Below are 27,882 nucleotides of genomic sequence, written 5' to 3'. Positions count from 1 at the left end.
CTTACAAGCTTAGCAGTAGCCTTCATTCTATGTATATGCCTGCTTATTAGGGCTTTCACACCCCTCCCAAGCGGCATTTTTACAAAGTCAGCTTATTGCCCCCAACAATCTGGGTCCTCATTTTACCTACCTCGGAAGGATGGAAGGCTGAGTCAACCTTGAGCCTGGTGGGATGCGAACCTGCACTAATTGCAGGCAGCTGGTGTTACTTAAGGAGGCATTAGCCCACTGCTCCACCAAGGCTGTATATAAGTATTGTATTAAATATAATACAATACTTAGAACAATCAACCAATCTATAAGTTCTAATAGAGATTTGCTATTTTTTTAAAGGTATCGTGTTTTTTCTTTTTTCCCCCCCCCGAGCAGCGCAAATAAGCACCGTGTGATCCACGGCGTGATTGACTGGCACTAACGTCACCTCGTCCTTTTTTTAATTAGACGTGCTAATAATAAATCACCTCCTTCTCTAACGTGTGCGTGTTTGTGTGTGTGTGTGTGTGTGTGTATGAAGTCCTTTCGGTTCCGCCTGCCCATTAAGCCAGCGCCTCCGACGATCCCAGCAATGTTTTTCACGCCAGCCTCAGGATAATGGTATTTACACGACACGTGCCTGAGAGGCTCCGGCCAACAACATTCCACAGCGCCACCCAAATACTCGCATTTCGCGGATCCGCCCCCTTTCCTGAAGGCTGGCTGTTCGGCTGAGGCCAGGCGGGCCCTCTGATTGGCCGAAGGGATCACCTCAGCTCTCCTCCTCCTGGCGCTGAGTCACAATGCAACGGCCAAGCGCAGATCAACTTGAAAAGCAAAGGGCCCTGCCGAGGGGGGGATCCCGACAGCCGAACGGGACCCGCCAAATTAAAAAAAAAACCAGGTGGTTCCTCTCGCGCCTTTCGCGTTGCCCTTCCTCTGCGTTAGAGCAAGCGCGGCGTCTTTGCAGAGGGGAGGAGGTGGGCGCGGGTTGGCGGAAGCCTACTGGCACAAAGTCTTCAGACCTCGGGGTAGAGCTTAAATAGGGAACAGGGTTTCTGCCTCACCGTTGATTAGCCGTGACATTTTCCAGGTTTCCAGTGTTCAGAAGAGTTGTGCAAAGTAAGAGATTTAAAAGGGTTAACTTTTTTTTTTAAAAAAAAATAGACCTGGAATATTGTCCCAGGAAGCCCTGTTTTGGGAAATTTATACTTCCAGCAGCATTTAAAACTAACAATCTCTTTGTATGAAAAAAAAATACCAAATAAGGTTATATTTTCATTCTAATCTAATGAAATTCTGAAATATTACCTGGATAGCCCCCCCTTATCTATCTATCTATCTATCTATCTATCTATCTATCTATCTATCTATCTATCTATCTATCTATCTATCTATCTATCATCTATCCTATCTCTCTCTCTCTCTCTCTCTCTCTCTCTCTCTCTCCCCTATCTATCTATCTATCTATCTATCTATCTATCTATCTATCTATCCTCTCTCTCTCTCTCTCTCTCTCTCTCTCTCTCTCTCTCTCTCTCTCTCTCTCTCTCCCCCCCCCTATCTATCTATCTATCTATCTATCTATCGTATTCAAGATTGCCACCCTGTCCTTTGAAAATAATGGGTATTCTTTTTTCCCCCAAGCGCAAAATTGTGTGGCATCTTAGAAAACCGAAACATTTTGTCCTGATCACATTTGGCAATTGTTATGTACATTGTGCAGTATGGATGGATGGTACAGAAGTGGCTTTTTTTGTACACTGAAACATATTTCAGCATATGCGCAGGGCTGATTTTTTGTGACTATTTCAGATAGACCAGATTGTTCAAATCATTCACAAAAAGTCATTCTGTGTAACTTAATTCAGTTCAATCAATGGCAAAAATTATATTAGTGGAGACATTCTTTTTTTATCATTTGAATGCATATTTAATCAAGCTACCTTGCAGATTTCCAGCCAGATACAGAAAATCAATTTATTCCAGAAAGTAGCAGCACAGGGCCTGGAAACTAAGGAAGGGTTGGATCTGGTTAATACTTGAATTGGAGGCTGTCATTGACCGTCCTAGGGGCTTAATTGGGAAGCTGAAAAAATTGCCAGCAGGCTGTGATAAACAACTTCCACATAGCTGCAAACCATAATGATATGGATGTATCATTTTATTTCATTATTTTTTGTCGGTTCCAAGTGGTATGCATACCTAATGCTCCCACTTCTTATTTTCCCCATAAGAACAATCCTGGGAGGTGGTCTGTGGACTGAGAGAGAGTGACTGGGCCAAAGGCATCCAGCCACCATCCATCCCTAAGAGAAGACTAGAACTCAAAAGTCTCCTGGTTTCTAGCCTAGCTCAGCACTTTAGCCGCCACTGATTCTTAAGTTGGTTGGAATTGAGCTTTACTTGAAAGAAACTTTACCATATGAATAAATCCCCATCTTATTAATTTATGTCTGATTTTGGCCCTTCTTAATTTTTGAATACGATGACCACTTTCCAGGTTTTACAGAACTCCAATGACATGCATTGCACCCCCTTGCCTCAGCAGCCAATGATGTTTTTACATTCCCTAGATCCATTTTTAGTGATTGGGGGGGGGCCGCTCCGATCTCCCACTGACCTACATCTGTAGAGCAGAGCAGTCAGAGAGGCAGGAATAGTTAAAAGAGAGCCCCACCGTTAATCCTGTAAACTTCCCTTTGTAATCTCAGTTTGAGTCATTCCCCTTAATTCACCCCCTTGGCCTCCTGTCTGTTTTCACTAGCTCCCTCCTCCAGGGCGGGTTCGAAGCAGTGATGTGGGATGAATTGACATCCCTGCAGTAGCCTCCGTAAGACACAGAAGCGAGCGCAGCGCTGGTTCTTGAGCTACTGTGCCTCTTCTGCTGTATCCTGGTCTGCAGTCATTCATTGCTCTGGAGTAAGAGAGCCACAGGAGAGACAGCTGGGGTTTGGGGGGGGTTTTTTGCTTCCCTGGGAGAAATTGCTGATGTGTTCTACAGTGGAGAAGAGAAATCACGCAAGGTACGAAATAGCTGGAAGACAGATCGGGCAGCAGGTCACCGATCCTACTGGAGGTGGAATGTCAAAGAAGTCAAGAGATTGCTGAATTTTTCCTGCTTGGCTTAAGATGCTTATGATGTTTGTCTTAAGGCAAGGGTACAGCTTTGCTTTGGGTCTAATTTATGGCTTTCTTTGTTTTTAATCTGGATGAGTGTTTTCATATATTTTCTAGAAAAGTACTGAACCTCAGGGATTCCCCTTCTGTCCCTTCCTGCCACCCTACGGATGGAAAGATAAGCTGTGTTTTAATAATAGTTGGTGACACAGTACCATTGCTTAGGAGGAAGAATGGTGTCCTTTCCTGGAATTTTCTAGTTGATTTAAGAAGCATATTGTGGGGAACATAGGCAGCAAAGGTTGAGATAGCTGGGCCTAGGTAGTGACAAAAGAAAAAGGGTTGTAGGCCTGTGGTAGAGCTATATGTACTGATTTTTGTCTGCAAGAGCTGTTTTGAGATAAGAAGAAAGCACTTATTGGTTTCTTAAAATGACAAGAAATGACAGCAGATTTACATGCTTTACATCAGGGCTCCCCAACCCCCGGTCCGTGGACCCATACTGGGCGGCGGCATGCCAGAAACCGGGCCACGCAAATAAGCGAAGCCCCATCCGTGGGTTGCGAACAGCATGCAAAACCATGCCCCTTCCAGTCCACGGAAAAACCTCTCTCCACGGAACCGGTCCCTGGTGTCCAAAAGGTTGGGGGCCACTGCTTTAGATGTTTTAGAGAGTTGAACTTTTCTGGATCTTCTGCAAATGTAAGTAGTATTTTCTGTTTGATTGTATAGTTGCCTAATGTGTGGTGAGAAATGACCCTTTGATACTGTTAGATATATGTAGATTGTGTCAATAGCCCAAATGGTGTTAGTGAGTTCTATATCTCTGGATGACATATTTATATCAATTAACATTTTAAATAATGTTTCTATTGCCTAATACTCCTGTAGGGGAGCCAGTCTTTGTTGGCATGGAAGAAAGTACAATTAAAACTATTTTAGCCTTTGAAATATTTACCGTACCTAAGGAATTGTTGTTAGCATTTCTGGTAGAAAGCCAGATAGAATGGGTGTGAGCTAAAATTGTTCCAGCAATTTCAATAGGCAAACATTAAATGTAAATTTAATTCTGCCTGTAAAATGTATAGTGTTTTTCAAAAGGCATGTTTTCTTTCACTGGAATAGTTTCCTTTGCTTAGGGAAGTCAATGTAAACCCTCAGGGTGCTTGAAATTGTATTAACATACTATTTATTTCTCTGAATTCACCTTGATTGTAGGTCTGTGGTAGAAAAGGTTTTGCAATGTTATTTGAATTTTAGCCTCTAAATCATGATATGTATGTGGTTTTTTGCATTTTGAAGCCCTGTAGTATGCTTGATTTTATTGAGAGGAATCTAGTGTCATATCTCTGCTCCGCCACAATGCTCTCTGGAGAATATTGGTCTATAACTTTCCTAATAGTTTTGTTGTAAGGATTAAAGGGGAAGTATTATGTGTGTTGCCCTTGAATGAAATGTCAGACATAGTGTAATCAAAAGAAATAGTTATGACTAGATTTAAGTATAAAGAGTTTTGGACTCAAAATTACATGGTATTCAGACAAATATTTCTTTTGTGATGCCCAGTAATTCCATTATATTTAAGATTAAAAACATGCATTCAATTACAACCTTAATATGAAAGCACATTATGAAAATAAAATCCACAACTTTCTAAAATTTTCTGCAGCTGGGCCACAGTCTTCCCTCAAACTGGCACCCTCTAAGCCAGAGGTCCCCAACCTTTTGAACACCAGGGACCAGTTCTATGGAGAAAAGTTTTTCCATGGAGTGGAGAATGCATGGTTTTGTGTGTTGCCTGCATCTCACAGATGGGGCTTTGCTTGTTTGTGTGGACTGGCATGCCGCAACCCGGTACTAGTCCATGGACCAGGGGTTGGGGACCCCTGCTCTAAGTGGTTTTGGGACTTCAACATAGCTTGCTGGATGGGGAATTTTAGGAAGTATAGTCTCCTGAGAGTTGGAGGGCGCCTGATTGGAGATACCGTAGTTATGAAACAGGTATTTGTCTAAAATACTACTACTAATAATAACAATCACATCACCCTATCCCAGGTTCTTGGGAAGGAATTGATAAGTGGATAAAAATGCCAAATCTAGTCTAAATACCTGGCTGATTGTGTGAACAATATAATTCTAGATGAGATGTGATGAGATGCAGTTATTCACTCTCTCAGTAGCTATGATTCAGTAATGGTTTACATTTGATTTCATCAGCATTAGTGGAATGATTCAGGTGAAGCTGAATCATTTTTGCAAAGTGCTTTCAGACCCAGAAAGTGAGTTTATGCTGTAAAAGGAGAGTCTCATAGCTAGTTCATTGGGTGGACTTTTCAAGCATTCCTGCAGAAACATTATTAACAACAATGGGCTGTGTATTGAATTTCCACTTTCAGTGCATTTGCAGCTTTTCTGGTTTGGGAACATTTGGTTTTCAAGCCTTCTTTGCACAGTTAAATAGGACAAAATATTTTTCCAAGCCTATTAGAAGCAGTTAGGGAAGTTCGTAATGATGGTAGTCTCAAGCATGCCTATACATATTAGCATTTGTTTTTCTTCATAAACAAACATTCAGTATTTCACAAAGCCATTCTGGTTTGGTAGGTTATGTTAGTTTAAAAAGTGGGTCAGTACATCAGCGATCAGGTTTATCTTTGTACAAAGACTACGTTGGTGTAACTGAAATATTCAGTTGTTCTCAGAGCAATTCTACGCTGCAAACTCTGGGGAGCCTCCAATTTTCTGCTGAGGGTTATCTTTAGACCATGCTGGAAAAACCTGACTTCCTTGGGGCTGATCTTTTAAAGCTATATATAACAATGAATTGGCCCTTCTTCCCATGAGTGAATGTAGAAACATATGTGTGCTTATTTATACTGATCAAAGATGTTAAGGGAAGTGGATGTGGTAAGAAGATGGAGCAAAGGCGTGAAGGGTTTCTTCTTGGTGGTTATTCCATAAGTTATGTTTTTAAAGACAAGGCTTATCTCCTTGTCCACAGCTTGGTGGTGGTTAAAAGGATATTGACTCAGCAATAAAAGGATGAATTTTTAGATGGTCAAAGCTAGAAATTAAACTGAAGACAACCACTGTAGTTCTCTAGTTCCCCCAAACCCCAAATCAGCACTTACCGGTAAGTCTTATATATATATAAGAATTAGGTTTCGGTCTCTCCCTGCCCCCTGAGTACAGAAAGTACTGACTTTCCACTTAGAATAATACTTCTAATTCTAGGTAGGCATGTCCATTGTATCCTTGGCTTTTAGAAGATTAATGGTTTGCTTTTGTATAACTAAGGCTAGTTTTGGACCTGAAAAGAGCCAGGGTTGTTTTCATAGCTATGTGAAGTTTCAGTTTTGGGCATTCAATTTGAAAACAGTTTGATCAACTCTCTAATCTGTAGGATTTTTATGCTTCTGTACATGTGCAGGAATGGATTTCTCTAATTTGATTTTGAGGAAACAGAATTGAACAGAGGATCTTAAAAGTTTGCATCAGTTTTCCAAACTATTGTATCTTGAATTATTGAACTGGATTACTTTTCTGAATCAAGGTTCTGTTTCTAGTCGGATCAGTGCTGTTTTGATAATGCTAATTTGTGGTTGTGGTGAAAAGGTCAATAAATATTGCTGTTATTCCCTTAAAGAGCAATCAGACTCATTCCTCCTTAAAGAAATCAGGCATTAAGCAGATACAAATTCTTCATTAAGCAGATATAATTTTTTTTAAAGTTAAAAAATGTGACTAAAAGTTCCTCCTGTCCCACCTTGTAAAATGAAAGAATCTCGATTACTTTTCAGGAGTAAAATTTTGGGGATAACGCTTTCGCTGTTTCCTGATTTTTATTTCCTATCCTGTTTGATGTGGTTAAAGTATAGACCCGAAGCTGAGAGGCTGAAAGTTCTCATTCTCCCTTAGACTATTTGGGGCCTATTACGCTCTTTCAATTTAATTCACATGCTCAGTTGTTGAGAAGAAAATAGGAGAGAGCATTATGCATGATGGTTTGAGTTACACAAAATTAAAGTAAGATATAGATTGAATAAGTAAATATCCCTTGGGAATTTTATACGATAAAGGTAAAATACATGACATTTTCCATACCACTCATTGCTTTCCATTACATGGCATCTATTAAAGTACAGTGCATCAGAACCAGATTTATAAACTTGCTTTGCAAGTCTAGGTATGACAAGCAAACAATTATCTGTACCAATGGAATAGGTTAAACAAACATAGACAGGAATTGATTTTTTTGCCTTTATAAACTGAAGTTTGCTGCCACATAACATACGAAAAATAGGAAATGCTTTTTTTGGGAAATAACCTACAGGTAATCCTCAACTTACAACTGTAATTGAGCATGGAGTTATGATTGTAAGTCATTATGTTTGTAAGCATTTTTTATTTAGTTGTAGGCTGTGGAAGTTGATTTCTCTAAAGCTTGGTTGCAATCTTCATTTTTGACAGCAAAGCCTTTTCTTTTGATGTCTTTCAATCTCTGTTGTGCAATTTCATTCAAGGGGTTCTGTTTGTTTTAACTTTTAGTGCATTGTATTGTTTAGATTATGTTAGGTTTTTAAATAAAGATATAAGCTAGTTTGGAGGCTGAAAGTTGGTTAGATTCAGGAACTCTTTGCAGATAAGTTTTGTAATCATTTTCTGATTATCCTGTGATATTTATTCTAAAATGTGAGAAAGTAGGAAGCCATGAAAGAGAATTCTGAAAATGAAAATGAAATTGTATTTGGTTGGTTTTCATTTTATTACATTAGAAGAACTAGAGGAGTTCAATATACCGGTAGTATGGTCCAGAAGGCGTTACTTTTCATATTGTGCTCAAATATTGGAGACTAAGCCATGCTCACTGTCCTTTTGACTTGTTTTTATAACAATGCCCACTGGAGATATGGATTGAATTTCAGTAATCAAACTTTTCTAATAATCTGTTTCCAACTCTGTAAGTTGAATTATTCAATTGAGGATTCTTTCCAGAAATCGTTAAATCATTGTTTCGAAAATAATTATCCAGGTTGTTATCAAAATGAAATGTTCTCCTCTCTTCTGTGCATCTTTCTCTGCTTGATAACTTTATAGTTTATCATCAGTTGGCAAAGAAAGACCTATGGAAAAATGCCATTTCATAGGCTTGTATGGCAGTTCCTATTCAATAATGCAAGCAATATTGATTTTGCGGAAAGAAAGCTGAGAAAGGAAATAAAAGGCGAGCACAGATGGCTACTTTTTGGTTCTGACCACAAGGGTGAATCTGTGCCCAGTTTCATAGGGCGGACTTCTTAGGGCATCCTAGCTGTTACCACGAAAAGTAGAGGAGTACAGGAGATGATATCCCAAGCTGTTTATCTATTTACAGTTTCAATCTCTAACGCTGCCCACTCGAGTATTAATCTGCTGTAGAGTACCTGACTCCTCCCTTCCTTTCTGTTTTTTTGTGTGCATCATAGGTTATATGGGACTGGTCACGTTGAAAATGCCGTCCTCTCTTTTCATTTACGGTAATTCTTTTAGTTTAATCTGTTGCCAGCGAGAGGGGGACTGGTAGTCCTTGACCATTTGTTTAGCAACTGTTTGAAATTACAAGAAAGTGACTTACGATAAAGTTGGTCCTTTCACTTAACTATCATTGCAGCATCCCCACAGTCACATGATCAAAATTTGGGAGCTTTGCCCACCAGTTTTGATAATATCTCGGGGTCAAAGGGATTGTGATTTGCAGCCTTCCCAGCCCGCTTCCAACAAGCAAAGTCAAAGGGGGGGAGAGAGAGAGAGAGAGAGAGAGCCAAAGTCATTTAATGATCACACGATTCACTTAAGAACTGCAGTGGTTCGCTTAGCAACTATGGCAAACAGGTTTTAAAACAACCTCCTTACTTAGCCATGGAAATTCTGGTCTCAGTTATAGTTATAAGACAAGGACTATACCGATGTAGGTAGTCCTCAACAATAGTTCATTTAGTGGCTGTTCAAAATTACACTGAGAAAAGTGACTTATGATCCTTTTTCACGCTTGCGACCATTGCAGCATCCCCATGGTCATGTGATCAAAATTCAGGCTCTTGGCAACTGAGTCATATTTATGATGGTTGCATTATCCCAGGGTCATGTGATCACCTTTTGCCAACCTTCTGGCAAGCCATGTCAGTGGGGAAGCCAGATTCACTTAACAAACGGTGTTACTAACTTAACAACTGCAGTGATTCACTTAACAACTGTGGTAAGAAATGTCGTAAAGTGGGGCAAAATTCACGTAACAAATGCCTCACTTAGCGACAGAAATTTGGGGCTCAATTGTGGTCATAATTCGAGGACTACCTGTACGTACCACACATGATCAGCTTTCTTTTCCCTTCTTCCAACACTTAGGTAGTGTCTTGTACTAGGATCAGGGGTAGGCAACCTTGGCTCTTTTATGACCCGTGGACTTCAACTCCCAGAATTCCTGAGCCAGCCATGCTGAGGGGAAAGGGAGAGGTTTCCAAGCTGAGCCATGGCTGGCTCAGGAATTCTGGGAGTTGAAGTCCACGAGTCATAAAAGAGCCAAGGTTGCCTACCCCTGTCTAGGTGGACACGAAGGTGTCTTAGAGTTATCAGAAAGGGTCCCTTAGTCGTGCTAGTCACCTTTTGTACTTGAATCTGAGGAAGGGAACATGCCATCTTGTTAGTCCCTTCAGATAGCAGCATCTGATATTTTGGACCTACCTGCTGAGATAAGAGATTGAGGGGAAGACTACTTTTTGTGCTGCTTGGGGAGACTTTTGTAGCTCAAGAAGGCCACGAGAGAAAGATAGGAGCTCTTCAGTTGATTGTTCTAGAATGCTTCAGCCTATCTCCTAGTTCAGGGGTAGGCAACCTCGGCTCTTTTATGACACATGAACTTCAACTCCCAGAATTCCTGAGTCAGTAGCTGACTCAGGAATTCTGGGAGTTGAAGCCCATGAATCATAAAAGAGCTGAGGTTGCCTACCCCTGTCCTAGTTCCTTAGTATTGTAGAAAATCTGGCTTTAAGACGCTTGACGGTGGCTTGGCAGGATGTTTTCTGCTGCATCCTGGCTGGGCAGAAGAGGTCATGCCGAAGAGGAAAAGTGGAAATAACTAAAGATAGCTTTGTGGCTGAAGATAGCCTGTCCACTGTCGGGTTTTTTTCCCCTCTGGCCCTCCCTGTCTGTTTTGAATGATATGAAAGAAATCTGCTTTCTCGTCCCGGAGTGCTTTTCCAGTTGACCTCTGTTATTGTTACTCATTGTGCCAATGCTCTGCAGTTTTGGAGTCTAGTTCATACTTGTTTTTTTTTTTTGTTTTTGTTTCCAGCAGTTGGATCCCTGTTCAAAAGAGGGATGCCCACATGCAGACATGGTAAAAATTGAAGAAAAAGCAGTCTTTAGGCCTGTGATCAGCCCAAGAATTTGTGAAACATAGGTGAATCAAGTTGACATATCATTTCATGCAAAATTTATTCTCGGTTTTTCCCCCAAGCCTCCTGGATTAGCAATCTGATGAGGAGTTAACACACAATTTTTGAATTATTGCTATTTTTATTGAATTTAAACAACCAATGCTTGTGGTCTATTGTAGATTATCCAGGCATCGGTCAATAGGTCATGATTTAGCTTTTGCCCTTCTTTCTAATCCTTTTTATAAGAGTCACAACTCTTTTTGCTCCTTTTCTGTAATCCCGTCATCACTGGTTTTGGTTGTTGTGAGAGTTAGTTTTCACACAGTCTACCTAAACAGAAAAGAACAGGCTGCTACCAAAACAAGAAGCAAGTACATCATCTGCCAAAAAAAAAGAGAATTGCTTTTAGACTTATGTGTAGAGCAGGCACAAGCCAGCAGCGCAGGAAACTGAAGGCTGGCTGTTGTATAAACAGAGCTTGCAGTCACTGGAATTCTTTCATAATGGTTTCATAGTTTGGCTACAACAGGCTAGCTTATCTGAGCCTTCACTCCTGCAAAATATATACTTGGCAGAATTTTGTCTTGCTAGATGAGAGAGGCCGGTTAGCTGTTTTCAGCCTGGAGTTCTTCCCGTCTGCTTACAGTACAGTACAGTACATGCTGGCTGGGGAACTCTGGGAGTTGAAGTCCATAGATCTTAAAGTTGCCACACTGATTTAAAGGGGAAGACTTTTCAAGCATTTTATAAACAATAGCAACTGTCTCAGTTGCTACGTCAGAGAAAAGGTTAAGGGATTATTGCTGTGTCACTGTTCCTCTAAAAAGGAATCAAAAGCAGCATTGATAAATATATTGTCCCACTCATAATGGTAATATGTTAGACTGAGAAATATGGCTGACTCATCCAAAATTTACCAAGGCCTAACTTTTGTTCAAGGGACGCGGTGGCTCAGTGGGTTAGGACACTGAGCTTGTCGATCAGAAGGTCGGCAGTTGTGAGCGCCTGTTACTCGTCCCAGCTTCTGCCAACCTAGCAGTTCGAAAGCACGTAAAAATGCAAGTAGAAAAATACTACTCCCACTACGGTGGGAAGGTAACAGCGTTCTGTGTGCCTTTGGTGTCTAGTCATGCCGGCCACATGACCACGGAGACGTCCTCGGACAAGCGCTGGCTCTTCGGCTTTGAAGCGGAGATGAGCACCGGCCCCTAGAGTTGGAAATGACTAGCACGCATGTGCGGGGGAACCTTTACCTTTACCTTTAGCTTTTGTTCATCACAGGTAGGATAAACTCAGGTCATCAAAGGTTAAAGAAACTTTTTCAGGCTGAAGAGCAGCAGCTGGCAATGTGGATGACATGAAATTACTGCAGCAGGGCTCTCTGACTTGGGCAGAATTCAAGGGGCAAAAATAATCATTTCTGCCTCTTGATACCTTATGAGAAAAATTAGTTCAATTTTCAGGAGTTGTTCAGGGTCCTGAAATGGGTGACCTAAGATATTGCCAGCCTTAAGAAACCTTTTTTTGTCACTTAATCATCTTCCATATCCCCAAGAGTCATCAAAGAGTATTGTGGAGCCTGATGATGGAATCTGGAGGGATCTATTGATCTATGATTGTAATTTTTTCTAGATTACTCTTTTGCTTATTCCCTGGGGCAGGGGTAGGCAACCTTGGCTCTTTCATGACTTGTGGACTTCAACTCCCAGAATTCCTGAGCCAGCATGGCTGGCTCAGGAATTCTGGGAGTTGAAGTCCACGAGTAATAATTCTGTCTACCTTTGAGACTCGTGAGTGTTATTTCCTGCTGTTTAAAAAATCACTGAAAAAAAAGTGCTTTGCATTTAATCTGCTCATTTTATCCCCTGCCTTCTCAGTGGAGAGTACCCATCTTTGATGGCTCTCCTCTTCCTTCTTACCTGGGGACATGTTCCATTTACTTGGTCCATTTACTTGGTTCCATTTACTTAAAAAAAAAAGACCAAATGGGATATCCGCTCCAGGTTTTCCAGCCAGCCCGCCCAGTTCCTGAGTCAAATGTGTCCTTAGAGCTAAGCAGCTGCTCTGGCATTCCCCACCTGCCTTTCAAGTTGCTCTTGCATTCCCCACCTGCCTACAGCTGCTCTTCAACTTTAGAAGGAAAGACGCCCAGACCCCAGCCTGTAAAAAATCACAGACTGCAGCTTCTCCAATTGGTCCCGCTTTCTCTGCGCAGACTAAATGGAAGATCCGCTCCAGGTTTTCCAGCCAGCCCTGTCCCTAAAGTTTCAGCGTATAAGACTACCCCTGACTTTTGAGAAGATTTTCATGGGTTAAAAAGTCGTCTTATATGCCGGAAACTACGGTAATTGTATGTCTTATCAGCATCTTATCTGGGGCTTGCTCCATTGATATGGCTACTTTAGTGATTCCGTCTCCTCGCTTGCAACGGGTGTAAATCAAATGAATATAAAAGCTCATAATAGCATGAACTGGAGAATGAAATCAGTGATAAAATGCAGATGCCTGGATTTAAGAGTGAGGGGGTTAAGTTTTATTGTTGTAGTATCCTTCCCCCCCCCCACTCATTTTCTGCTTGAAAGCCAGGTCATATCCTTTATTTGATTAGATCTGGCCTGAAGAAATAGGGTCAATTCTACTGAAGGCTGATTTTTTAAAAAATGCTCTTTTGCAGAATTGCTTTGGCTTTGCAGGGGTTTTCTGCAGCTGTTTTTAGGAACGCAAATCAGCAAATCTCATGATAATTTTCTTCTGTTTTTCATCTGCAGGCACAAACCATGAATTACGTTGGACAATTAGCAGGGCAAGTCTTTGTGACAGTGAAGGAGCTCTATAAAGGATTAAATCCAGCCACGTTGTCTGGATGCATTGATATCATTGTTGTCCGCCAGCCTAATGGAAACCTCCAATGTTCACCTTTCCACGTACGCTTTGGGAAGATGGGAGTTCTGCGTTCTAAGGAAAAAGTGGTAAGGAACAGAAAACCCTCAGCTTGACTTTTCTTTGTCAGATGTATGCCCTTTGCCCAGAATATTGCAAAAGGAAGGTTTTGCTTTTGTTAAATTGGTAATATGTTGAATGTCAGGTCACATATGGTCACAAGGATTGGATCAGCTGAAACCTTTCTTTTCTACCCAAAGGTGCTTTTTGAAAAGGCAATTGGACTTCCTTTTTTCCTTGAAGACATTTAGCTCCTCATCCAAGAAACGTCTTCAGTTCTGAAGAAACTTCTTGGATGAGAAGGGAAACATTTTCAAGGAAAAAACAAAAGTCCAGTTTCCTTTTAAAAAAAGCACCTTTGGGGTAACCATGACTTGGGTGACTGAGAATCTCAGTAGACTTCCCTTTCTACCATTTTCCCTGAAAAATTTGCACTCTTCTATTTCATTTGCTTCCCAAAGGGGGAATGGTGGCTATAGCCATAAATAACAATTTCTCATCCCAGCATATGGCAGTCACAAGGAGAGCTCAGGTGTGTGTCTGACAGCCATTTAATCTTTATAAAAAATGTACTTGATCCTACTCCTACCACACTTGAAGGAAGTCAAATGACAATGAGTCCAAATAAAGAGACTGTGGATTTCTTAAAAAAATAATCATCAGTCTTTTCAGCAAGTGACAGACCTATGTGAGTTATAACTGCTGTGAGTCAGACTAATTGTGTTTTCAGGAATCATTTGCTGCGCATAAGTGCTTTCCTCACCTATCTAGCAATGAGAGCTTATTTAGTTACTCACCTCAGCCTATCCCTTGATAAATGGCTGTTTTAAGCTCTTTTATGAACTTGATATTATGTGGTTTTAACCACATATTCCAGAACTTGTATTGAAACAAGGGAGATTTAAAACATGTTAAATCAGATGTTACCTGGACTAAGTAAATATTTCTTATTTTTTGCTAGATTATGGTCTTCACTCCTAATGTTACTTGGTGTAGTTATAATGACTAATAATGATATCTGGGATGTTCTGAATTCAGACTGTATCATCTATTATGGGTTTGTTCACAGAACCTAAGGCAGCCTCAGTTATTCTCATTTTTAAAGGCATAATACAACCGGTCAGTCTTAATAAAAATTGCTAATGTAATGTGAAGTCCTTTAACCACTTGGATCCTGTTGCTGTAAAATGGGCAAAAAGTTCTTTCACTTAAGGAATGAACATGTCATGTTTTCTTGAGGTATTTTGTTTAATCCATGGATTTCTTTTTGTATTCTCTTTAAGGTTGACATAGAAATTAATGGAGAATCTGTGGATTTGCACATGAAATTAGGAGACAATGGAGAAGCATTTTTTGTAGAGGAAACAGATGACAAAGAGGTGAGACCAGCCCGCCGTATGCATTTGTTTCTCATATTTTATAGTGTCCAAGGGAACATAGAAAACAATAACAAAGCAAGGGATTGATGTTTGTTTTAAGAGATCAGTTGTGGTAGGATTACTATATCAAGCTTTTTTTTTCTCATCACATTTTATTTGTCATGTAGGACTAGGTTTTTGTCTAAAATAGCCACTAGTTCTCATGCTCACATTCTTCTAATAATTTCAAAGAACAGTGTCAGGTAGTAGCTAAACATTATGGAATAAAATGAGGGTTTATTTTACCATTTTCTCTAGTTACATAAAAGCCATTAGCAGAGAAAAACTGGCATACAATATAATTAAGCCATTATAATTTACTGAGTTTGCCAAGTGGTTAGCATTTATAATCAAGGGTTATTATTAGGGGTCACTGGCAAGTCACCGTTCTTAAATTTGAGATGTTTTCTTGATTTGTACAGGGAGTGCAGAATTATTAGGCAAGTTGTATTTTTGAGGATTAATTTTATTATTGAACAACAACCATGTTCTCAATGAACCCAAAAAACTCATTAATATCAAAGCTGAATATTTTTGGAAGTAGTTTTTAGTTTGTTTTTAGTTATAGCTATTTTAGGGGGATATCTGTGTGTGCAGGTGACTATTACTGTGCATAATTATTAGGCAACTTAACAAAAAACAAATATATACCCATTTCAATTATTTATTTTTACCAGTGAAACCAATATAACATCTCAACATTCACAAATATACATTTCTGACATTCAAAAACATAACAAAAACAAATCAGTGACCAATATAGCCACCTTTCTTTGCAAGGACACTCAAAAGCCTGCCATCCATGGATTCTGTCAGTGTTTTGATCTGTTCACCATCAACATTGCGTGCAGCAGCAACCACAGCCTCCCAGACACTGTTCAGAGAGGTGTACTGTTTTCCCTCCTTGTAAATCTCACATTTGATGATGGACCACAGGTTCTCAATGGGGTTCAGATCAGGTGAACAAGGAGGCCATGTCATTAGATTTCCTTCTTTTATACCCTTTCTTGCCAGCCACGCTGTGGAGTACTTGGACGCGTGTGATGGAGCATTGTCCTGCATGAAAATCATGTTTTTCTTGAAGGATGCAGACTTCTTCCTGTACCACTGCTTGAAGAAGGTGTCTTCCAGAAACTGGCAGTAGGACTGGGAGTTGAGCTTGATTCCATCCTCAACCCGAAAAGGCCCCACAAGCTCATCTTTGATGATACCAGCCCAAACCAGTACTCCACCTCCACCTTGCTGGCGTCTGAGTCGGACTGGAGCTCTCTGCCCTTTACCAATCCAGCCACGGGCCCATCCATCTGGCCCATCAAGACTCACTCTCATTTCATCAGTCCATAAAACCTTAGAAAAATCAGTCTTGAGATATTTCTTGGCCCAGTCTTGACGTTTCAGCTTGTGTGTCTTGTTCAGTGGTGGTCGTCTTTCAGCCTTTTTTACCTTGGCCATGTTTCTGAGTATTGCACACCTTGTGCTTTTGGGCACTCCAGTGATGTTGCAGCTCTGAAATATGGCCAAACTGGTGGCAAGTGGCATCTTGGCAGCTGCACGCTTGACTTTTCTCAGTTCATGGGCAGTTATTTTGCGCCTTGGTTTCTCCACACGCTTCTTGCGACCCTGTTGACTATTTTGAATGAAACGCTTGATTGTTCGATGATCACGCTTCAGAAGCTTTGCAATTTTAAGAGTGCTGCATCCCTCTGCAAGATATCTCACTATTTTTGACTTTTCTGAGCCTGTCAAGTCCTTCTTTTGACCCATTTTGCCAAAGGAAAGGAAGTTGCCTAATAATTATGCACACCTGATACAGGGTGTTGATGTCATTAGACCACACCCCTTCTCATTACAGAGATGCACATCACCTAATATGCTTAATTGGTAGTAGGCTTTCGAGCCTATACAGCTTGGAGTAAGACAACATGCATAAAGAGGATGATGTGGTCAAAATACTCATTTGCCTAATAATTCTGCACTCCCTGTACATTTTTCTGAGTTTGCCTTTTCCAGAAGAGTTTCTGTCGAGGTTTTTTTTTTGTGTGTGCAAAGGATGGACATGTTTGTATATGTGTCTATTAGTAGTTATATTTATGCTTCTGTTTGTATACACATACACATATTCTGCTGGCCTTGAAAGATTCACTGGCACAGAACAGATTGGGAGTGTGTAGATTCGCTACTGTTCTGTTTGAGTTGACAGCACATCTTTTGCACAAATATCAGATGCCAACAGGCTTGTGTTTCCTTTCTTTAGGAGGCAATTCCATACCACTTGGCTACTTCCCCCATTTTGACCGAGGGATCTTCTCTCATGGAATTACAGCTGAAGAGAAATTCTGTTGATAGGTTAAGGAGCATGGACACTGCTGGTCCTTCACAGTTACCAATCCCGACTTCTTCTGCAGCCGAATCCATGACTGCAAGTTGTTCTGTCAAGAAAAGGAGGAAGAGGAGAAGGAAATCTGCCCATAAAATAGACATTTCAAAGAGAGATGACAATGCAGATACCACGGAAGATGAAAACATGTTCCCTATAGAAATGAGTTCTGACGAAGAAAGCGAGCTCCTAGATACGACTTCCAGGTAGGTCTAATTCATTCAAAGTGTTAATTTTTTTCAAGTCAAATAATAGTTTAACATTTAAGTGTTTTAAATAGATTTTTTTTCTCCTGCTTCTTTTGTAGTACAAGAAATATAGAATGCTCATCGATCGTAGCTTTTATTTTGATTAAAGTTACAGGATTGTAGTATTATAGTTACCTTGTGAAGTTTAGTTGAAAAGTTAAAGCTTATGTTCAAATGCAAGCTGTCATTTACGTTGTATTGTTTTTTAAAATGGTGTGTACATGAATTGCAGCATAGCATCCAAAATTCATTCCTCATAGATAGGTTAATGCCTATGGATTCTCTCCTAGTTGTTCTTGGAATTGCAGATTCCTAGCCATCCTCAGTTTACTACTATCCTTTATTTCATAAAACGGAACCAAAAAAGAAAAAAAAAGCTATAGTGAAAAGATAAAGGGATTACGTTTTCCTGCCCACGTGCACAGAGATATTTCATTCATCCATATAGGCATCTTACTGAAAAATTAGCTGGAAGTTTCAAAACACTCCCAAAACACTCATTCAGCTTCTGTGGTTCTGTTCTCTGACCTTTGTGTTTTGTAATAGTAAGGATTTGACATTTGAAACAAGTTCTTGAGTAAAGGAATTCATGAGATCAGATAAAACTGATGAATGTGTAAAAATATTGTGTCTAGAGAACAGTGAATGACTGGATGTTATCAACTAGCAGTTGACAGTTGCTTGATCCATGTTTCTTCAGAATTCTTACCAATATACATATTTTAAAAGAATAAATATTTGTATATAGATGTGTATAGATAGAATATTTATTGTACACTGCCCAGAAAAGAAGGGGAAAGGCAAAGATGTATTTGTGATACTTTGAAATTCTAATTTTTTAAAGAAAATGGCATGTACGCATGATCAAAATAATAATGATAATAATAATAATAATAATAATAATAATAATAATAATAATAATAATAATAATAATAATAATAATAATAATAATAATTTTATTTATATACCGCCCTTCTCCCGAAGGACTCAGGGCGGTGAACAGGGCAGATATATAAAAAATACAAAAATACAAAAGTTAAAAGAAAATTAAACATATGCCCAGCTAAAAACAATAAATATAGATATTAAAAGTGACATAAAAACCCAACCCATCCCCCTTCAGGCCAGGCTGGCTTGTTCAAATAAGAGTGTCTTCAGATCGCGACGGAAGGAGCGAAGGTCGGGCGCCATCCGGAGCTCAACCGGCAACCGATTCCATAGTTCCGGGGCGCCCACAGAGAAGGACCTCCCCCTGGGGGCCACCAATCAACATTCTCTGGTCGGTGGCACCCTGAGGAGGCCCTCTCTGTGGGAGCGCACAGGGCGGAGGGAAGTTGATGCCGGCAGCAGGTGCTCCCTAAAATGTCTAAGTGAAGTTGCCTATTTCTTTTACCCATCCCACAGCTGATTGTATTGTGGTGCATCTGTAATTTTGAAGCTGTACTCCTGTACTCTTTCAAAATAAATTACTGTGTCCTCATTAAATGAAAACAAGATAAAAAAGTAAATAAGATAATAACACCATCTGTTTGCTCCATTGAATTTGTAATAAACAATTACTAGAACATTTTAAAGAATCCATCCAGAAAGAACCTCAGATACTATATATGGTATGATACGATAAATATTGTAACATAATAGCTTTTACCAGTAATTCCTAATTTGGGTGGTTATGGAAAATTTAGAAAACATATTTTTTTTTGGCCAGAAAATAGAATCCTTTTTTTTTAAAAAAATGCACTATTTCTAAAAGTATCTAGATTTTTAACAATATCATCCATGAGTTTAAAATGTGTTTTTATGTTGCATACAATGCTAGATATGGGCACTTAAAACAAATCCCTTCTTTTTTTTATTTATTTATTTATTTATTTATTTATTTATTTATTTATTTATTTATTTATTTATTTAAATCCCATTTATATCCCGCCCTTCTCCGAAGACTCAGGGCGGCTTACAATTTAAGCACAAACCATAGCCTTCATTCTATGTATATGCCTGCTTATTAGGGCTTTCAGGCCCCCCCAAGCGGCATTATTACAAAGTCAGCTTATTGCCCCCAACAATCTGGGTCCTCATTTTACCTACCTCGGAAGGATGGAAGGCTGAGTCAACCTTGAGCCTGGTGGGATGCGAACCTGCACTAATTTTTGCATGTGTTGTTTATATTCAGAACATCTGTCCCTGGTTTGTCAAGGGATGAAGAGATCGAGGCGCTTGCTCATCCCCACTCAGATGGAGAATGGACACCCAGACAGAGGTACGGTGCATGTAACCAGGATAAGTCAAATAATACCTCCAGTCTCTGTGACCAACCCTTTTCATGCAATCTTCCTTCTCAGACCTATTCAGCAGTTAAAGAAAGGACAGGACTTTTCATGCTTCTGGCCTTAACGCTAGGAGCGTCTCTCTCTGGTCTCAACTCCCTTTCAACCATTTAAATTCCAGTTCGGTAGTTCCAGCTTCCATGATACATTGAGGGCTTAGCTATACGTTACATGTGAATGTGTGTAGTAAACAAATGAACTTTCACTTCAAAGCTGCAGGAAGATGGATCGCTTGGAAGGGTTTTTATGTTGGGAGTCGAGGAACGATTAGTTCAAGCTTTGTCTTTCTAAAATAGTTGGGATACAGATTTTCTGTACATTTTGTATGTAATAGGAATAGTTTGATCTCTTTATCTTGTTAGGCTTAATTTCAGAAAACTGGTTGGTCTTAAGTCCCCATTTTTAGGTATAATGTTCTGTTCATTGGTATAAACGTATACAAAGGCTTTATGTCTCCTCAGGATTGAGTGCTGCTTGATTTGATGTGATTATGTTACCGCAAAGTCTAATGGCGCCTGTGCTGTTTGCAGCTTCCTGTTAAGCATTTGTGTAGAGTGGTTTAGTGGTTTCCTGAACTGTATTCTGCCTTCCTGTGTCTTGCTTCAACCTTGCGTTTAACCCAATTTGGCTGTTTTCCAAGGGGCAGACAGCAACGTGGGTTGATTTGAAACATATTGCAGGATAACGTGGCCTAATCTTTTCCTTTTTTCCCCCCTGCTATATTATACTATCCAGTAAACCTAGAACATGCACAGGGAGGTCCTCTCATCTCACTGTTCCAGCAGAGGGAAGCTTATCTAGCTCTTGTCCTGACCGGACCTCTCACTGTCCTGCTGAAGACAGGTAGAACAGCCAATTGCATTTTTGGATTGGTGATTAACCATTTAACCATGTTAACAGTATACAAGATTGGCGGATCTTATCAAGCTGGTATCGTTTACTAACTCACGGCAGGAAACCAGGAAGTCACTCATAAAGTTTTTGTCTGGGATTTTTAAGTCATAGCATTAATTTTACAAAAGTATAAATCTCCTATCGAACAGGGAGTGCCATTCATTCGTTCATTCATTCATTCATTCATTCATTCATTCATTCATTCATTCATTCCTTTAGATCCTGCACATGGGTGTCATGGCACTCGTTTTCTACCCCTTTTCCTTTCTTCAGATTTTTTTTTTACTGTTCTTCCTTTCACCTCGCTTGTCTTAGAATTCATTGGTTACTGCCTTACATTCTTGGTTTTTGTCTTTCCAAAGTTGGGTTCTTAAACTCCAGGCTCCTGTTTGCTAGTCCAAGCCTCTGCACTAGCAGAGAGGAGGGTAGTTTTTGATAGCAAGTCAGAAGATTTCCTCAGTTGCACGATAAAATTGATACTGTATTTTGCTAATCATACTATATTTTATATATATGGTACATATCTCCAATCATCCTTGCCAATACAGGGATTTGGATGCAGAAATGAAACTTTTCTCATTCCAAGGGCTTTTTCATTCCTTCAGTGAAAAGCACCAATTTTGCACACACCATTTTCATGCCAAAAGAGCTGTCCATTGACAAGGAAGTATAGCTCTTGGATAGGAAAATGCCAGGATCTACTCACTATATTTTCTTTAAAACCAATCTAATTCAAAATATCTTTCTTACAGTAACGGGCTCTTACAGTTTATAATTCTTAAAAATGTATCCGTCCGGTTTATAAGTTTATGAATATATGGAGTAATGAATTATTCTGGACCTCCAAAACATCTGGGTGACTTTGAACCAGTCACTCTGACTCCAAGCTCATCTCACAGGACTGTTTTTGTAGAAAAAAATAGGAGTTTTACCTATCTTTGCTGCACACACACGTGTGTGTGTGTGTGTGTATGTATGTACTATGTGTGTGTGTGTGTGTGTATATATATATGTATGTGTGTGTGTGTATATATAACACACACACACACACACACACACACATATAAATAAAGACACATGAAATAGGTGATCCAATTCTAGAATAAGAATCCATTTCAAAGGAAAGTTAATTTAAAAGTGATTCCTGATTGTGCAGGACTTCACTCAAATGCAAACTATAGTCATCCCTTTCAGCAGCACAGAAAAGTTTAGCTTGATCTTGCAGCTCCCGGTAGCTCTACAGGTTTTCCATATCCTGAAGCTTACTGTCCCAAAAATGTTTTAAGGAAGCAAAAAGTAAGAGGTTTGCATGGAAAAAAAAAGAAATGTATAAAGTGGGAATCAGCAATTAGAAACTGAAATTGTTCCAAAGCAAGAGAAATCCTTTGTTAATGGCTTACACGCCCTTTAGGGTGTGGGAAATCTTGTAGACCGGCTGAACAGCCTCTGCTACAAGGAGGTTTTGTGACTTGGGGGGGTTTCCTTTACACTCACTGGCCTGTGTGCTTTTATAGATTCATAACTTCCTTCCTTCAGAGAGCATTTGCTTGTGCTTTTTTTTTTCCTTTGTCTGACGGAAAAGAAAAAATACAGTTCCCATTTTTGCAGTTGTTGCGAGTGACATTTGAGAGCAGCCAGTCATCAGGACCCCTGAATAGGTTTCTTTATCTTTTCTTATTGCCTCAGGGTTCACTTATGTACACAAGCTGCTCATCCGTACGCTTTCTACGTTAGGAAACAAGTTATATCGATCCTCAAATGTAAAAAATAAAAAATAAAGGAAGATTTGAATAAGACTGTATTTTTTAATCCATATTTAGACAAGGGTATTATAATTTAGATGCCTATCTTAATGATATAACTCTACATTCTGAAACATCAGTACGTTTCACAGCTAGGAAAGTTTCTGTAATTTTCAGATTGTATCTAGAGTTTGTAAAAGTAAAACCCAAGTTATAATAAAAGTCTGGTTTTCTCCTTCTCCAACTAGAAAAGGTGAAAACACGTCCTACTCATTTTTTCTCCCGTCTCGCTTGCAATTCGAATTGCTGATTTTTTTTGTTTGAAGGCAGCATTTAAAGGCTAGCACTGATGATGTTACCTAGTTTGGGTAATGAAACGTCTGCAAGAAAACAACCAAACTCAGAGAGCACCAAGGACCCCTCAGCATTTGTTCTAAGATAGGCTGTAAGAAAGGGATAGTTTTCTTACTGGGGATTATTACTGCAACAGAAATGAATGGAGCCCGTAAATAAATATTTACAGTGTGCTTTCAGTTAGAGGTCCACTACGCCTTCCAGATTTTATTTTTTGTTCTGTATTTTCCCCCCCCCCCCCCCGGATTGGGATAGTGGGATAGTTGCTTAGCCTAGTCCCAGCTACATTAATATTTTTTATTTTACTCATGCAATTGATTTCAATGAGCAATTTCCATTCTACCTCCTGGGTCATTTTATAGTGACTTTCCTATCGGGCTAATGAAGTTGTTTATTTTTTTTCTGTTTTTCTTTCTTCTTGATGATGACATACCTCTGGTTATCAGTTTTCTCCAGCCTTAATTTGTACTATGTGCCATTGAATCACCATCATACTTTATTTGGAAATAGAGAGGATCAATGTTTGTAAAGCCTATCAGTGCTTGTTTCTGATGTATGGATAATTTTGACTACATTTCTACTAGCATTAATAATGACTCCCTCCCTCCCTCTGGTTGTGTTATCTTTGTGTGCACACTTTTAAGAATTGAATATAGGCACCAATTTCTTCCTTCCTCCTCAATAATTAACTGATGGTGCTATAACTGAGCAGTGCCACAATTATACATACTTTAAACATGTAATTTATTTACTCAACTTGCTCTTTGTACTTCAAGACTTCTGCTTTGGTGCCAGCCACATTAGCGATTCAAACTGGTCATTTTGTGTCAGCAATTTTATTCTTAAGTGGGAGAAAATGCCCTCACTGTGTGAAGGGTTCTCCGTGGATTTTACCCAGGAGGACAACATGTTTGGATTTTGAAATAGTTTTAGCTTAAAATACCCCATTTCAAGTTCAAACTGATTTGTATGGCATTGAAATGTGCTGTTTTTAACAATGCCGGTGGCCTTCTGAACTCGAAACAAGTTTCTTTTGATCTCAGAAACCGGTTTCAAACGTGAGACAAAGCTGTTTGGGGTTCTGAATGTTCCAGTAAGATTCCAACAGCGTGTTTCAAATTTTTAATCACCTGTCTGGAATTTAAAATGGACATTTTGAGCTTAAAACTTTTTGCACAGTTATCCAAAGTCCTGTGCAGTTCTGAGTTTGGAGGATAAAAGTCACAATATGCATACCCTTGTGCTGTTTTTCCTGTTTCAGGAGCCACTATCTCTGCTTGTGCACATTGCAGTTCCCATATGTGCCTTCCTTTGTGTGGGCATATACAGTATAGTCAGAATTATCTTTTGTTGGCCTTGTCCTGTCACAGAAAGAATGAGAAGAAATCTTTCTGTGTTTTTTTTTCTGGAGGACAGGGGCTTGGCCCTAAAAGCTTTATTTTGCTGCGATCTCTGGCAACTTCCTTTAAAGCGTGCGTCCTATTGAAACTAACACAACCTGCCTTTGTAGAAAACTGATTATTTGAAAACATATATTGTACCCATTTGGCAAATCATCCGTTAAAAGGGGAAAAAAGCACAGTGAGTTTACCATTTGTGCACTTGCACATGTTTCAGGGGCTACGGTGTGGTCATAGGTACGATTGAAATCCTAAAGGAAGCATTTGGAAATCTCTTTTCTTTGTCAAACAGAAGAATGGGCTCTTTGTTTAGCTTCAGGATGTGCACAACTCACTTTAACACCAAATTAATCTCCTCATCTGGCCAGCAGTTTGGGTTGCCTCTTGATCAAGACTTAATATCCAGATGGAATTAGTAGGCTTAAGTCCATACAGTATTGGCACTCAGAATAGAAAATTAAACATCCTGCCTTATCTCATGCTCTTCCCGATTTTTCCTTGTTCTTCCTACAGCCCTTTAGATTCACGACCTCTCACTCCTAAAAGTGATTCTGAATTAGTCAGTAAGCCTCTGGAAAGAAGTGTTCAGAACAATAATCCTCAGATGCATTGGGACTGGGGAGAACTACCTCAAGCCACAAAGGTACGTGAAAAGAAACAAGAATGAGACATTACAGATTTTTTAATAGAATACTTGAGGCTCTTCTTCTGCCTGAATGGGATATAGAACTCTGAAGTGAAGATATAGTTATTGCCTTAAACCATAGCTTATCGTTAGTAGTATTAGGAATATTGAACTCTTAGCCCAGTCTTCTGCCTGGTGTTTTGCCGTGGCTTTGTAGAGAGGGCAAGAATCTATTTCTCTTTTAGACGCATTTTAGTTAGCTTTGATTGTGGCTTGTCCAAACAACCAAGTATTGAGCATGGTTTAAATACTTGCTTCTTCAGTTAAGCTAGAGTTAAAACTAAGAACAATTTCTGGTTGATACAAAAAGGATGAAGTGTAGCTCGAAAGCTGATGGTGATGCTTCCTTATGTTTTCTTAGCAGTGGTACCTGGGGAGAGGAGACAGGTGGGAATCAAATGTATGCATGCAAAACTAATGCATGGTACTGTATTGAATCATTGTCATTTGTCCTCTGGCTCTTTCTGGAAAACGCAATAATTGAATATGTGGAAGGAAGCAAAATTGCCGCCTGGTCTGTGACCTTTTAACTTATGAGTGGGTTTTTGACTGATTTCCAATATCTCAATACTGAGCAGAATTTGAGAGACTAAATTCACTTAAAACCATTTTACACATATTTAGGAGTGTTCCTTTGACCCAGGATGCCTGATTATGACTAAATAACCTCCGTAACAACTGTGAAACTTGATTTCCTGCAACAGGGTGGGAGGAATTGTTCCTACTCTTCTAGTGTTAAAAATGTAGATCGAATTACAAGTGGAGGATTGCTTCTCTGCAATATAGAAATCTAATCCCTTACTCTACTTTTTAATTATTTCATACATGGTCCAGAAGAAGGAGCTGAAGTCATGTTTTGTTTCGGATCCTGACAAAGGTTTTGTCACCTTCTCAATAAGAACTGGGTTTTTTCAGTATTGTTCCTTCACAGAATTCAGTGCAAAGATTATCTCCTAGTGGCCTTCCATCCTGCTGCTGCCCAGACTTAAGTTGGCGTAGTTCTGGCAAGATCAGGCGATCATGAGACTATACCCCAGAATAGTAGCCCACAAAGGTCCGAAAACACATCATCACACCAGAAAGCAAGGCTGCCTTTGACTTTGGAGAATACCTACTTGCGGGCAAATCCAGATTTGTTTCAATGCATTTGTGAAATAATCCTGACCGTTAACAGGGATTTGCCCCGTGATATGAGTGTGACACGGCTGCTTTTATTTCTCACGCGTTGCGTGACTTTGTGTTGTTTTCCCAGGAACCTTTTTGTGAATGACCCTCTTTTCTTCTTCCTTTCTAGACTGCTACCCCACACAAGCCAAAAGAATCCAGCACCTCAGTGACTCTGAATCTTTCTGGAAGCACTCACTTTCGAGTCATCCAAAGTACTGATACGGAAGAGGTTCATCTCTCTTCCCTACCGGACCCCGGACAGGATGAGACTCTGCTGGTTGCGGAAGAAACAGAGATCCTGGCCCCTGAAACATCCCAAATGGATGTAGAGACTTTAGGGGCAGCAGCCCTTCCGCTTCCGGCCAGTGAAGAATTGAAGCCAGCCACAACCGGCTTGATGCAGCCAGCTAGCAGAACAGATTCTCCCTCGAAAAAAAAGGGTATGGCACCTTTTGCAACCAGGTATTATTGTCAACAACTTGTTATCAGTGAAATTAACGGGCCTTTCCAAGAAACGAGATAATGAAGGGAAAGTGGAAAAAAAAAAGCAATTTGCCTCTGAGGTCCACAGGAGTGGAATACAGTCACCTTGCATGCAAAGAGGCTTTCCCTGCTTTCCCTTCCTTAAAATAGCCGCAGCAAATTCCTTAAAAGCGGGGGAGCAGGAGCAAAAGGAACAGCTCAGTTAACGGTGCAGTTTTCTAACCCTTAAAATGGAAAACACAGGGCAGGCAGTCCTCGACGTACGGCCACGACTGAGCCCAATTTTTTGTTGTTGTTGCTAACTGGAACATTGGGTAAGTGAATTTTGCCCCATTTTACAACCTTTCGTGCCACGGTTGTTAAGTGAATCGTTGCAGATGTTCAGTTAGTAACCCAGCTGTTAAGTGAATCTGGCATTCCCTATGGAATTTGCTTGTCAGAAAGTCGCAAATGGGGATCACAAGTCTCCTGGGACACTGCAACTGTCCTGAATATGAGTCTCTGGCCAAGCATCTGAATTTTTGATCACATGACTGGGGATACTGCAACGGTCAGAAGTGTGAAAAATAGTCATCCGTCCCTTTTTTCAGTGCCATTGTAACTTTGAACGGTCATTAAATGAACTGTTGTAAGTCGAGGACTGCCTGTAAACTGTACTGTGAACTGTAGCTTTGCTATCCTGGAGGAAAGCCTAAATAAGAAAGCAACCACAAAATTCCCTGCTTGAGATACAACTTCGCCTACTTAATCTCCTTTGCCTGTCCATTTCAGCACCCACAAAAACTTATCCCGAGTCTGTTATTCCACTGTTATTCTGTGCTACGAATTTTATTCTCCTACTCTTTTTAATGGATGATTTATTATTATTATTATTATTATTATTATTATTATTATTATTATTATTATTATTATTATTATTTTCTTTTGTATCGTAAGCTCCTGGTAAGAGCTCTGTTAAATGGATCAAATAAGTTCTCGCACATTTTTGTTTCCTCAAAGGAGACGAGTGTATTTGCTTAAAAAAGCACTGGACAATAATAAAATTTTACATTTTACAGACAAACGGAGCCGACATCTTGGTGCTGATGGTGTATATTTAGATGATCTGACTGACATGGAGCCAGAGGTTGCTGCACTCTATTTTCCTAAAAAGTAGGCATGCTATAAACGGACAATTACCATTTATGGAAATAGCTTTCTCAAGATCTTGTGTCCCCACGTGCAAAATTCTGTCCTTTGTGCTTTTGAAGGAAATCTGTACTTAGTTGAAGTTTGTCTAAAAGCACAAAACCGAAACTTCTTTTTTTTTTCTCGATTAATGCTTTTTAAGACAAATTAG

The 27,882-nt window shown here is 39.8% G+C and overlaps 1 protein-coding gene across 4 annotated transcripts in view; it reads left to right on the top strand.

Moving 5' to 3' along the window:
• Positions 1 to 970: 970 nt before the first annotated feature.
• Positions 971 to 27,882, top strand: part of LPIN1 (lipin 1) — a 54,652-nt gene continuing 27,740 nt past the window's right edge. Inside the window, exons 1-10 of one of the 4 annotated variants that reach the window (XM_083378767.1) lie at positions 971 to 1,095; positions 2,741 to 2,999; positions 13,277 to 13,477; positions 14,732 to 14,827; positions 17,121 to 17,449; positions 19,665 to 19,751; positions 20,554 to 20,661; positions 24,722 to 24,851; positions 26,188 to 26,500; positions 27,602 to 27,695. In XM_083378767.1, coding sequence (XP_083234893.1) covers positions 13,286 to 13,477; positions 14,732 to 14,827; positions 17,121 to 17,449; positions 19,665 to 19,751; positions 20,554 to 20,661; positions 24,722 to 24,851; positions 26,188 to 26,500; positions 27,602 to 27,695 — 1,349 coding nt within the window. In that variant the 5' untranslated portion in view covers positions 971 to 1,095; positions 2,741 to 2,999; positions 13,277 to 13,285. Of the gene's footprint in view, positions 1,096 to 2,643; positions 3,000 to 6,220; positions 6,227 to 13,276; positions 13,478 to 14,731; positions 14,828 to 17,120; positions 17,450 to 19,664; positions 19,752 to 20,553; positions 20,662 to 24,721; positions 24,852 to 26,187; positions 26,501 to 27,601; positions 27,696 to 27,882 lie in introns of those variants that run through there. The other 3 variants (XM_083378766.1, XM_083378768.1, XM_083378769.1) reach the window with 3 other exon arrangements.

Source organism: Vipera ursinii (assembly GCF_947247035.1).
Source record: "Vipera ursinii genome assembly, chromosome: 1".
Lineage (NCBI taxonomy): Eukaryota > Metazoa > Chordata > Lepidosauria > Squamata > Viperidae > Vipera > Vipera ursinii.
The sequence above is the reverse complement of the archived record's forward strand: the minus strand, read 5'-3'. Positions and strand labels throughout refer to the sequence as shown.